This window comes from Poromitra crassiceps, assembly GCF_964638095.1.
Source record: "Poromitra crassiceps genome assembly, chromosome: 1".
Classification (NCBI taxonomy): domain Eukaryota; kingdom Metazoa; phylum Chordata; class Actinopteri; order Beryciformes; family Melamphaidae; genus Poromitra; species Poromitra crassiceps.
The window spans coordinates 24,724,984-24,739,034 of record NC_139623.1 but is presented as its reverse complement, the minus strand read 5'-3'; the positions used below and the strand labels follow the sequence as shown (position 1 = coordinate 24,739,034).

General features: G+C 48.8%; 1 protein-coding gene across 1 annotated transcript in view; it reads right to left on the bottom strand.

Annotated features, from left to right (window-relative positions):
• The window catches only part of galnt10 (UDP-N-acetyl-alpha-D-galactosamine:polypeptide N-acetylgalactosaminyltransferase 10 (GalNAc-T10)), a 538,666-nt gene that overhangs the window by 335,670 nt on the left and 188,945 nt on the right, over positions 1–14,051 (bottom strand). The window contains exon 4 of the mRNA XM_083647820.1: positions 6,454–6,620. Within this exon, the coding sequence (XP_083503946.1) occupies positions 6,454–6,620 (167 nt within the window). The remainder of the gene's footprint in view (positions 1–6,453; positions 6,621–14,051) is intronic.

The window sequence follows — 14,051 nt, the reverse complement described above, 5'->3', positions numbered from 1 at the left end:
ACGATAAGAGGGCCATTTACCCCCCCAGATGTGAGCGTTACATCTCCATTCACTCCAATGGACCCGTTTTTAGCACGAGCCCTTTAACAGCGCAAGGCATCATGGGTAATCGCCTACTGTGGCTAATGTTAGCGGCTAGTTATGTTACATGGCAGTAAAACGCCAATGAATGACCAAATTGATATAACTTTTAACCATTTCGAGTAACACTTTCCATACGGACCACCAGCGTTGGTTAGTTGTTTATAACGTGGCTATAATATAACGTACTCTATCTCTGATACACTCTGATATAACGTTTTTCCTCTATGCGGGGAAAAGTGTAATGGCGGCCGTTTCCGGTTCATTTTTCCTGTCTGAACCAATCAATCGTCTGAACACATTACATTACATTACATTACGTCATTTGGCAGACACTTTTGTCCAAAGCGACTTACAATAACACATTTTTGTCAGCAATAGAGCAATCAACTATGCAACACAGTCTAGTCTAGTTTTTTTTTTAGAAAGATGTTAGTTCAAGGAGGGGCCAGGTGAAAAGGCCTGAAAAGGTGTGTTTTAAGTTTTTGCCGAAAGATTGGCAGTGAAGTGGCCTTCCTGACCATAGGGGGGAGCTCATTCCACCATTGCAGGGCCAGGGACGAGAAGAGTCGCGATCGGGATGAGCGACTTTTGAGGCCCCGTAGCGAAGGAGGGGCGAGGCGTCCCACACTGGTGGAGGAGCGGAGGGAGCGGTGAGAGGTTTGGAACCTGACCATAGATTGTAAGTACAGAGGAGCTGTCTGGTGTACTGCCCTGTAGGCCAGTACCAGTGTCTTGAATTTGATGCGTGCTGAGATGGGAAGCCAGTGAAGGTCCCGGAAGAGGGGAGTGACATGAGAGAATTTGGGTTGGTTGAATACCAAACGGGCTGCAGCGTTCTGAATGGGCTGAAGCGGTCGAATGTCAGAGGCAGCTAGGCTGGCCAGGAGCACGTTGCAGTAGTCCAGGCAGGAGATGATAAGTGACTGGACCAGGAGGTGCGTCGCCTCCCTCGTGAGAAAGGGACGGATTTTGCGGATGTTGTAGAGGGAGAACCTACAGGAGCGTGCTGTCGCAGCAATGTTGGCCGAGCAAGACAGCTGGTTGTCAAGGATCACCCCAAGGTTCTTAGCTGTTTGGGAGGGAAGCACAGTGGTATTGTCAATGGAGATGGAGAGATCTGCGAGAGGGCATTCTTTCCCTTGGAGGAAGAGTAGCTCTGTCTTACCAAGATTGAGCTTGAGGTGGTGGGCAGACATCCAGTCACCGATGTCTTTGAGGCATGCAGAGATGTGAGCCTTGATTTGGGTGTCGGAGGGGGGGGAAGGAAAAGCTGGGTGTCATCGGCATAGCAATGATAAGAAAAGCCATGAGATGAGACCACATGGCCAAGAGATCTGATATAGAGAAGGAAAAGCAAGGGACCCAGGAATGAGCCCTGGGGGACACAGGTGATAAGAGGGCAGGATCTGGAGAGGGACCCTCTCCATAAGACCCGGTGAACACAGCCAAAGAGTGTAGTGAGACAAGAGGAGACGCTCTTCTGCTTCTTTTCTTTATTTTATTTTTTTTATCAAGCAGCATGCCGCTGTGTCACATATCTGGGGGGGTAAATCCCCCTTTAAGCAGCCTGTGTGGAAATATCAATCCACACGGAAACCGTTCTGGATTAAACTGATGAAGCAGCCTGTGTGGGAATATCAATCTACATGGAAACCACTCTGGATTAAATTGATTAAGCAGCCTGTGTGGGAATATCATCCACACAGAAACCGCTCTGGATTAAGTCAAGTCAAGTCAAGTCAAGTTTATTTATATAGCCCTAATTCACAAGCATGTCTCAGAGGGCTTCACAGAAAGTATGTCTAGCTGATTCTAGCTAACACAACAGTAACAAGAATATACAGAATAAAGATAACATTTGAACAATTGATAATATAGAAAATATAGAAATGAAGAGAGAGCAGAGGAGAGAGCAGGAGAAGGGGGAAGAGCAGGGGGAATGTGAGAGAGTGATGGGGTGGGGAGGGAGTGGGAGATGTTGGAGGGTATAGGAGGTGGGGAAGGAGCAAGAGGAGAGAGCAGGAGAGGGGAAGGGGGGGGTGTGTGGGGGAGAAGAGAGCAGGGGGAGGGAGGAGGTGGGGAGAGAATGAGAAATATAGACGCACATCTTGCAAACGGACATATGTCAATTTCTAAGCAACCAAACTATGCCTAATTTAATTGGCTGCAAGCCTTTAGTAGTGAGTCCTTTTGCCAAATAAGCACATGTTCACATATAGAGCTTATGGGTGCCTTGCTTTAGGGAAGAGTGGGTGCCATGCTTTGAATAGTGGCGAAATACTAAGAGCATGGGTGCCATGCTTTAAATAGTGGTGGAATATTGCCATGCTATGCCATGCTTTAAATAGTGGCGGAATATTGGAGTAAAATGTGTACTATGCTTTAGAGTAGTGGGGGAAGGGGGGAAGAGGAAGAACACCGGGAAGAGGAGAAAGCAGGAGAGTGGAGGAGGGAGGGAGAGCGGGGGGATGTGAGGGAGGAGAGGGGGGAGGTGGGGAGAAATAGGAAATGTGGAGGAGGAGAGAACAGAGGAGGAGAGATGAGGGTGCAGGGGAGGGAGAGCCAGGGTAGAGGTAGGGTCTAGGGTTGGGGGAGGGGAGGGAGTAGGATACGGGCCCGGATTAGGGCGAGGGTGGGGAGAAATGGGAAATGTGGAGGAGGAGAGAACAGAGAAGGAGAGGTGGGAGGGTGCAGGGGAGGGAGAGCAGGGGGAATGTGAGAGGGAGGAGAGGACAGAGAGGAGGAGAGAACAGAGAAGGAGAGGTGGGAGGGTGCAGGGGAAGGAGAGCAGGGGGAATGTGAGAGAGGGGAGAGGACAGAGAGGAGGAGAGAACAGAGAAGGAGAGGTGGAAGGGTACAGGGGAGGCAGAGCAGGGGGAATGTGAGAGGGAGGAGGTGGGGAGGAAATGGGAAATGTGGAGGAGGAGGGAACAGAGAAGGAGAGGTGGGAGGGTGCAGGGGAGGGAGAGCCAGGGTAGAGGTAGGGTCTAGGGTGGAGGGAGGGAGTAGGATACGGGCCCGGATTAGGGCGAGGGTGGGGAGAAAATGGGAAATGTGGAGGAGAGAACAGAGAAGGAGAGGTGGGAGGGTGCAGGGGAAGGAGAGCAGGGGGAATGTGAGAGAGGGGAGAGGACAGAGAGGAGGAGAGAGGCAGAGAAGGAGAGGTGGGAGGGTGCAGGGGAAGGAGAGCAGGGGGAATGTGAGAGAGGGGAGAGCAGGAAGTGGCAGGGATTCAGGAAAATAGGGGAGAAGAGGAGAAGGAGCAGATGGGGGGAGAAGGAGGAGAGAGCAGGAGAAGGGAGGGGGGGGCGGTGGGATGTGGGGGAGGAAAGAGCATGGAAAGAGAGGAGGTGGGGGGGGGAGTGGGAAATGTGGGAGAGGGGAGAACAGGAAGGGGGAAGAAGGGAAGAAGCGGGGGAAGGGGGAAAGAGAGAGGGGGGGGGAGAAGATCAGACAACTGACTACTCTAAGCATTAACCAGAGCTAACTGGGACATAGTATCTAGCTAATCTACAGCCTAATCTGGCCTATCCTACTCTGCTCTAGTCTGATCTTTGCCTGAACACTATAACAGGTCAGCCTTAGGCTGTAGCTAATCTATTGCCTACCTAAGCTGTTCTAAACCAACCGGCAGCCCTCGACCAGTGATGAAGAGCACCGATGCCCCCCGCCCCGGCCCGGATTAAATTGATGAAGCAGCCTGTGTGGGAATATCAATCTACCTGGAAACCACTCTGGATTAAATTGATTAAGCAGCCTGTGTGGGAATATCAATCTACCTGGAAACCACTCTGGATTAAATTGATTAAGCAGCCTGTGTGGGAATATCAATGGAAACCACTCTGGATTGAATTGATGAAACAGCCTGTGTGGGGAATATCAATCCACCAGGAAACCACTCTGGATTAAACGGATTAAGCAGCCTGGGTGGGAATATCAATCCACATGGAAACTGCTCTGGATTGTAGACCCTTTTCACGGGGGCCATTTTGTGCCGTGACTCCGGCAGGGTCAAAAAAGGCCTTTAAAACAAGCAACATTATCTTGATTAGTTTGTTTTCTGCTTTTATTTCTTACTTCCTTGTTTATTCACAAGAGATGGGAAAGAAAAAGAAAATGTCTGACAAAAGCAGAAATGTGACAATCTGACTAAAATGTATCTGTTCTCACAGCTTAATTAACTCATTACTCACTTATACGTACTAGCTGTTCATAAGTTACTGCCGTTTTTAGTTCTAAACATGATTAACATAATTTCCTTGTTGCTTGTACGTAGCTTCAGTCTCATTTTCTGTACTCGTTTAGGCCATTTTGGAAATATTCTCATTTGCTACCATTCTGGATACATTAGCGATCCCACAGTGTGCCAGAAGCATTGTTTGTCTTATCCATCATCTCCGAGACAATGGGGCAGACTCACTGGAGGGACTACATTTCCCAGCATGCCTGGGGAGGAGCTGGAAGAAGCTGCTGGGGAGAAGAGCTGCTCTGCTTCTTACCATCCTGAGTCTGAGACCGTTAAGCAGCAAGAAAACAGATGGATGCACTGGAAAGCACATTATGAAGTCCCAATTAAGTGTTTCTTGTCCCTGCAGGTTTGTGAAGCAGTTCGTCATTTTAACTGTCTTTGTATTTTGTCAAGCACATAAAAGAGGAAAGACGAGTTCCGGGTCGGGTCACTTCATAATGACAGAATGAGTGTGACATGTGACTGTATTGTCGACCTGCTGCTTTGAAAAATTAGGATGATCTATGAGACAAACTCAAATTCTGTGGTCGCGGTGCTGCTATTTTGCCTGAGAATTGTTACGTTTTGCCAATTGGCATGGAGGGGTACATATTAATCATTTAACAATGTGGTTCAGTTCCAAGGGAAAGTCAATTACTCACTGCTAAAGTGCGTTTTAAAAACGTCTGAGAGCTGTGCGAGGACTCACAAAATGACACGCTTCATCTCTGGAGATCTTACCGGAGAGACAGAAGAGATCAAGTTTACAGTACAAAAAGTTTACAGTACTAACAGACGTTTATTCTCTTAACTCTTTCTTTTCATTTTGAGCTATCAGCATACTCAAATAATGGTATGGAAAGTATTTGACTGAGACAAAATATAGACATTTGGTTCTAACATCCAAGAACAATAAAATCCATGAAACTTTTATAACGGCTACCGCAGTATACACTATTTATGCAGGATAGACGCATGAAGAGGCACATATTTCTTAAATAATGTCTAATTTATTTTGCATAAAGCACTCAGAATTTTGCGTACGAAATGTGCTACAAATAACCTTGACTTGCCTTTACTAGTGTAAATAATTTGCTGTAAAATCACTTTTCACTTTCAACTTGGGTTGATTCCCCCCCATCAGTCCTGAAACAAACCAGTGAACCAATCAAATTTAATTACTGCGGAGACGAGAGACAAACGCATGCATCAGCGAGGAACTGTGATAGAGAGGACTAAATAACTGGGAATTAAACACTTGCTTAAGAGAGCGAGTGAGGACAAAGGAACACACACCAGCACACATAACACACATTTAATTCATGATGAAAATTAAATACTTGTTGAAGACGGCAAAGACGCCCAACCACCCCCCCCCCCCCCACCCCAAACCCCATGTATGTCCCCTCAAAAGTAAACCAATCACAGCTCGCGTTGCTACGTGCATGACGCCACGTGCCCGATGCACCAGCACCACACCGGGCGGTGGGCGGGCATCAAACAACACGGTCATCACACGAGGCACATGCGATTCTCAGCCCACCAGAAATGTTAATATTATGTGCAAATAAGCATTACAAAATTACAAAGTGTCAATATCTTTGGTTAATGTAGATGCAAAGGCTATGTAATTGGTCATAACTCGCATTCCAAGAATATCGCTATTCCACGGCTCATGGCTCTTTCCTGGCAGGTGGGCGGCTCTCTGCCCCGGGCCGGGAAGCGGCTGTCTCCTCTGGGGCTGGGTGCAGTGAAGCAGCCTGGGTTAGGCTGCACTTATACTGTTGTCAGTAGAAAATAACAACCCAGAGGCTGCTTCAACTGTGAGCGCGATGCTATGGTATTTATCCCACACAAAGAGAGTGAGTGAGTGAGTGTATATGTGTATGTGTGTGTTTGATCCCACAGAGAGAGAGTGAGTGAGTGGGTGGGTATGTGTGTGTTTGCTTGTGACATACAGTACAAGAGACGGAGTGTGTCTAGAGATCAAATTGGGGCCGTAGCAGAAGCTGGCTAATGCCACTGTTACCGCCCGGGTGGGTCCTGATTTGGGCAACGCATTCACAAACACTGACAAACAAATGACTCAATGGTCTGGGGATGTGATTTGAGTGTGTCTGTGTGTTTGTGCGTGCGTGTACCTTTGTCGCTGAAGTCGTCGACCAGGATGACCTCCTGGATGAGCTCCGGTGGCGAGCGGTTCAGCACGCTGTGGACGGTCCTCAGCAGAGATGACCAGCCCTCGTTATGGAATGGAATGATGATGCTGCTGTTAGGAAGCTTCTCCACATACAGCTTCTGTTTACAGCTACAAAAAAAGAAAATAAAGAACTTACAGCTTGACTTGGCTAGCCTGATTTCAGACTGAAGAACTTACAGCGGCACTTGGCTAGCCTGATTTCAGACTGAATTGTCTTACAGCTGCAATTGGCTAGCCTGATTTCAGACTGAATTGTGAACTCGTAGAATCCATTTTCATCTTCTGGTCTGACATTGCCCCTTTTCTAACCGATTTCCATGAGGGGATTCCCCCAGGGGAATTCCATTTTCCCAACCAATCACTAAAGTTTTGGCGTGAATCTAATACAGTGCGCGCACCCGTCACAGACGCAGACATGCCACACACATGCACACAAAATTATCTCCCCTTACTCATGCCTTCTGGTTCTGCCATTCATTAACAGGATTCTGGGCCAAAATATTTGACTGCACTCTAAGGCCTACAAAATAACCGTACAGCCGGAGACAGAACTCACCATCTTCGGTTGCTTGGAGTCCTCACTGAACTTCCCTATAGCTGTGCAACAATCTCTGACACTGGGGACAACTGTCGCCAAAAGACTCCTTCTGAGGGAATGGAAGTCCTCCTCTTCACCTTCTTTTCAGGTGTGGCCATCTCTGTTATACAGTTGGAGAGACTCAGGTCCCTGAGAACCAACTCCCTTAAAAGGTTCTCAACTATCTGGGACCCGTTTTTGGCCTATTTTGACGAGGTCAAGAATGACAAGTGACTGAAGCTAGGGGTGACGGATGGCTCACCTGGCTGATATCTCATGGACCCCTTACGTGGGATCCCATCCCATACACGTTGGGCCCTATCTTCGCAAAAGCGGTAATTTAGCGTTTGCGCTCGTTTAACACCACGCACAATGCAAGCGCATGCCTGTTATAATTGTACTGGGCATAGGCGTGCCACATGCCAAAGTAGGCATTTCAGTGCTAAAATGTGGGTAATAATTATCCTATCGTCAGCAGCGCGCTAATTACTTTGCGCTAAGAGCTTTGAAAAGCACCTCTTAGCTGCGCTTCAGGGGCTAAAACACTCGCTGCGCTTGATCGCACCATAATCTCCACGCTGCGCAGCACAGAAACGTCATTACGCACGGATGTGCCACCCCAGGACATGAAATTGATCTGCTGCTAAAATTGGGTAACCAGCAGATTATTCGGTGAGGCAATAAACTATAATTCACTGAGAAACTTTTATCACATCGCAAGGAGGGGTTATGGTAAATTAATTGAGAAAACTTGTACATTGTAGCCTACTTGCAATAGGCTATTCATCTACTGCTATCCCCTAACCCGGAGGGTCGTTGGCACCACAGCCGATCTGTCACAAGCTCTCCCCATCTCTCTCTGTCCTCGGCAGGAGTCGTTATGAGAGTGTTTTAATTGAGTCCATTGTAAATCCTCCAATCTTTTCTTTTGTCTCCGCGGTTTACACGTTTGTATTGTCCCAGCCCATTCAACAAAATAACCCGAATTGAATCCAAACACAGATGTTTTTAACAGGTATATATTAGGGCTGGCACAGATCACGGATAATCCGTGACCCGTACGGATCAGCCCCCACGGTTCGGAACGTCAAAGGTCCGTGGATCCCCCCCCGTTCGTTTCATTTAACGTTTAACGTTAGTGTATGAGAACGCCTGCAGCGCAGCCAGACACAGACAGGCATCATCATGGTAAGCAGAAGTGAGCTTCCTCATCCCTTGTCGCCGCTGTAAAGTCTCTCTGAAGGCTGTGGCTAGTGGCTACTAAAGACAGCATCACAACAAACTTATTATCTTATTATCTTACTTATTAACACCTCTGAAAAAGCACAGGAATGCGATCAGCGTGTTGCAGGCTGCACAAGATAACGAGAGCAACAATACACACACACGCGCGCACACTTTTCACGAACACATTATCACCGGACGGTGAAATGTTGCCTTTAGGACACATAACAAATCAACACGTGGGGCCACTGAGTAGCTTAACGTAGCATCAACGTTATGTTTCCAGACTCACCCGGTCTGGTCTGTACCCGTGTCAAGTGACTGCAGGTTAGCAAGCAACAGCCAGGAAGTTAGGCATAGCAGTGCCACCTAAAAAAGGAAGTTGGGTTGTTCTGCCTTCAGAGTAAAAGCATAAATTGTGTCACTTATGAGAAACAAATATTTTTTGAGCTGTGCAGGGCAACAAATGGTTAGAGAAGTATAATAGTATTAAAAAATCTAATCGAAAATCTAATTTTGAGAGAAGAAATCTGATATATATATATTTTTTGCTGATCCGAAAAATCCGTGATCGGTGGCTCAAAATCCGTCACGCGATCCGATCCGTGGGTTTTGTGATCCGTGCCAGCCCTAGCATATATGATGTGATGGTGTCGTTATGAGATAGGGATAATATATACAGTCAATAGGCCTACACCTATCCAAATTACGCATGGGGAGAATTACAGCATGCCTCGTACGCAAACTGTACAGGGAGTGCAAGACGGGAATCTGGTTTGATTGTAACGCCCAGGCATTGCCAGGCTACACCTGTGAATAATTCTGGTGGTTAACACCAGATGATGATGATTAATGATTTGGCACGCCTCTAATCTGCGTTATGCTTCCCCGTTTTTAATTGCATCACCACCATATTTTGGGGCTGTTTTAACTTAAAAACAGGGAGGTCACATCTACCCAAACAATTATATCATTTTTAGAGTTAAGCTTCTGTATAAATCATTACAATATGCTCCTGTGAGGTGGGGATGCGTTTGGTGGTGGGGATGCAAAACTCAGCATAACACCTGGACACACATCGTGTTAGGATGATGTCATCATTCCTACTGCGATGTCATAGATCACTGATGATGTCGCAGACGGTGATGATGTCATGATTCATAAGTGTCGTAAATCATGTCTCTCATGGTCTCACTGATGATGTCATAACACAAGGTGATGTCATATTCGGGACCTATAAAGGTTTGCTCTGCAAGTCCTCTGCAGTTGTTCATAGACTAACCTCACGGCAACCTTCTGCACAGTTTCCATCTTCAAACTTTGCAGACTCAGCTATCAAGTGCTACAACGTTCCAAGTTATCGAGACTTCAGTTTACCAAGTGTGTCTTGGACATTAAGTATCCGCACGTAAATCCACCAGTCTCACAGCATGCCTAACAGTATGAACAACTCAGAAATGGGTTTAGTGGATAAGGTTCCACCGATCAAGGAGGAAGACCCTGAGACGCCAGTTTCCCCGCCGGCCACTTCTGGTGGCCCACCAGGCGAATCAACGACATGTCTTGTCACCGTGGAGACCTTACAAACAGCGCTGATAGCGTTCCAGACCCTGCAAACGCACACCGCAAACATTCTTTCTTGCCTGCTTGACACCCAGAAGGATCTGGCTTCTGAGGTCGATGATCGGCACGCCCTCCTGGTTAACCGGCTAGATCGGCTCGACGAATGGACCGCCCGGCCAGAGGGGGGTGTCTTTCCGCAGTCTTCCGCTCCCCCTCCTCCTGAGCAGATCGTTGCCCCAACCCAAAGACTGGAGGTTTCCAGTGCAGCCATGCCTCTTGCTCCCACTATGCCTGCTTCGCAGCAGCTGGTTGAGCCACAGCACGTACCCCTGCTAGGTGCTGCTGAGTATGGAGACGATTTCAAGGAGAGGCTCACAGGTTTTTTTTTTCACAGGAAAAAAATCCAAGATGGCGGCAGCTGTGTTTTGTCCTGTGTCTCTGATGAGTGTTTGTCTTTGAAATTTGGTTTTAATCAGGGATTTTAGCCTCTTGGGAATAAGTTTTATTGTTTTTAGAGTTTGTGCATTGAATACCGAGTAGTTTTTGGAACCTATACCCCTTTCCTCTGCACTTTTGGACAGCATCTGGTGAGAATTGCTGTACTCACTCTTTGAACTCACTGCAGCTTAGCTACCAGCTTAGCTACCAGGCCACATCTAGATCTCAGCACTGAGCATGCAGCCCATCTACCAAGCCTAGCCAAGGCCTCGGCTTTGAGCAACAACTTTTGCACTTTTGGACTTCATCTGATGAGAATTGTTTGTGCTGACCTACTGGATTCACTGCAGTAGCAGCCTAGCTACCAGCCCAGGCCTCAGCACTGAGGACCAGCCCATCTACCAGGCCAAGCCCAGGCCTCAGCACTGAGCACCAGCCCATCTACCAGGCCAGGCCCAGGTCTCAGCACTGAGCACCAGCCCATCTACCAGGCCAGGCCCAGGTCTCAGCACTGAGCACCAGCCCATCTACCAGGCCAGGCCCAGGTCTCAGCACTGTGCACCAGCCCATCTACCAGGCCAGGCCCAGGCCTCTGCACTGAGCACCAGCCCATCTACCAGGCCAGGCCCAGGCCTCAGCACTGAGCACCAGCCCATCTACCAGGCCAGGCCTGGGAAGAATACTGCCCTGAATGCTCATCGATCACTTGCCAATACTTCATCATCGCAGCAGGCCCGTATAACCGGGCCTCTGCCGGTAAGTGATCGATCCTTCCCTGTCTTCCATCTAGCATTAGCCTCTGCTGCTAATGCCAATAACAACAGAGCTACTGATTCCTGCTGCAAACACGACACGTGTACTGGCCACTGCTGTTTCTATCTCTCCACAGCTACCTCAATACCTCCACCGGACGCCTACTCGATCACTTGCCGAAGCCATATCAACGCAGCAGGCCCGGTCTTTCGGGCCTCTGCCGGTAAGTGATCCATCCTGTTCTGTCAACCAGCTAGCATTAGCCCTATGCTGCGAATACCACCTCCTCTGCTAACCACTGCAACCAAAACACCCGTACTGGCCACTGCTGTTTTTCTCTCTCCCTCCAGGTTTACAATTCCAACTCGGATCTCCCAGCCAAAACACACACACACACGCACACACGCACACACACACACACACACACACACACACACACACCTAAAATATCACATATAAACACACAATGCCTTCACTTACCCCTCCTCCCTGTTGCTCGGACTGCCAACGTAAAGATGTCAAGATCTCCCTCCTGCAACAACGCATATCTGTCCTCCACCAGCTCAGAGATGAGGAAGACATCATGGATTCCTTGGTCAAAAGCATAGCCCCCCCCTCTTCTCCGCCTCTCGCCGAACTGGACTCAGACTCGGTGATCCAAATGGGTCCTGCCGGTACCAACAACATCTCAGCTGCTCTAGCTCTCACGGTCCTCGACCCACCCCCTCCCACCACTCGGCCTGTCCAATCCGAGTGGCGAGGTGAAAATCCCAGGGCTCTGGCAATCTCCACACCTGGTCAGAATATGCCGTGGACCCTAGCTAGCCACAGCAAACATGGCGGAAAACTTTTCCCTCGCCCCTCCCCCCCTGGGAATCTTCAGTTGTCCACCCAGAACAGGTTTTCGTCCCTAAAGGACGAGGACTCGCTGCCCCAGCCACCATCTCCCAATCTCCCCACTGCCCCTTCATCCCAATCACGCACTTCTCTCATACGCCCTGGTCACTTCATTTTCACCGCCTGCCCCACCGTCAGATCCCCGCCGCCACTTCTCTCCCCGGTCCCTTTGCGCTCCATAAACAAGCCTTCGCGCACCCTCGAGTTCGACTTCCCATCCGAATCCCCCCTCTCGCATCTCATACCCCAGCGCGGCCGTGGCTCTTCCACCGCGCCCCCTCCCCCCAGCCCCCCTCCGGTACATAAACTCGCTACCCTCCCCACTAGTCCTCATTCGTCTCCGACCTCCTTGCCTCCCCTCTTCCCCCCGACCGTCTTGGTCAGGGGTGCCCAATACGTCGATCGCGATCGACCGGTCGATCGCGAAGGTAGTGTGGTCGATCGCGTGGCATTGAGGTGAGAAAAAAAAAAAAAATTTTTTTTTTTTTTTTTTTTTTTACTGTTTTCCCACTGTTTTTTCCACTGTTTTCCCCCTGTTTCCACTGTTTTTCCACTGTTTTTCCACGGTTCCACTGTTTTCCACTGTATACTCAGTGTATATATATATAAATAAATATGTTTGGTAGAACACTTTGACTTGGTCATTTTAAAAGTAGCTCCCAAGCTGAAAAAGTGTGGGCACCCCTGGTCTTGGTAATAGGAGACTCCATAATAAAAAAACATTCAGTTTGTAAACGCCACCAAGTATTGTTATCCCGGCGCAACAACTAACGACATCATTGATGAACTTCCGTCCGTCCTGGCCTCACTCCCCCCTTCAATAAAAAATATAGTCCTCCACGTTGGCACAAATGATATTAACAGACAACAATCTGAAATAACAAAACAAAACTTCCTCGTCCTGTTTGACATCCTAGTCAAGTCTGGCAAATCCGTTTTTCTTTCTGGCCCTCTTCCCACTTTTCGTCGAGGCGACATGAGATTCAGCAGGCTGCTGGCTCTCCACACATGGCTCATGTCTGCCTGCGCGTCCCATCACTTCACCTACGTCCATAATTTCACTTTGTTCTGGGAGCGCCCCTCCTTTTTTGCTCCAGACGGCCTTCACCTGAGCTCACTCGGAACAACAATGCTGGCGGCTAACCTCCACCGTGCCTCCGCCGTCCATTCCTCCACACTGCCCCGCACGTGACTGTCAGCCCCGCCCCCCTGCTCACCGGTCAATTCCGGTCAGTCTCTCCACTCTCCATTCCCTCCACAAAACCGGACTAGTGCCCCCTCATGCCCGCATGGACTCATTACCCCTTCTGATTCTCTCTCCCCTACTCTCTTTACTTCAGTCCACTACAGAGACACCATTCACCTCTCTAACATCCCCATCTACCCATCCCCCCTGCTCCCCATTAGTGACAACTCCAATCTGTTAGTTTTCAATTCCACCTATTTCTCGTCCTCGCCGCCCTCCCATTTTACCCTCACAGAGCAAATTTTTGCATAAGGCTATAAATAATAACAACCTCTTACCAATTCCCCTTGTCCCCCCCTCACTCCCCCCCGACCCCCATACACCTTTCAATATTATAGGAGGACTCTGGAACTGCCAGTCGGCTGTAAATAAAATAGATACCATCTCAGCCCATGCCCTCTCTCATTCTCTCACTTTTCTCGCCCTGACTGAAACATGGATCATTCCCGAAAACACAGCCACTCCTGCAGCTCTCTCATCCGCCTTCTCCTTTTCCCATACACCAAGATCCGGCCGCCGAGGGGGTGGCACGGGTCTCCTCATCTCCCCTGACTGGTCCTACACTATTACACAGCACTCCCATCTTTCCATTTCCTCTTTTGAATTCCATTCTGTCACCACTACCTGTCCCATCAAACTAGTCATCATCACAATCTACCGCCCCCCTGGAATTTTAGGTCAATTCATGGACGAACTGGACACACTTCTCTCCCTCTACCCTGAAGAGGGCACACCTCTCCTTCTTTTAGGGGACTTCAACCTCCAGGCCCCCACTCTCCATTCTCCCTCCTTTCTCAACTTCCTTGCTTCTTTTGACCTCTCCCTCTCTGCCTCTCCTCCC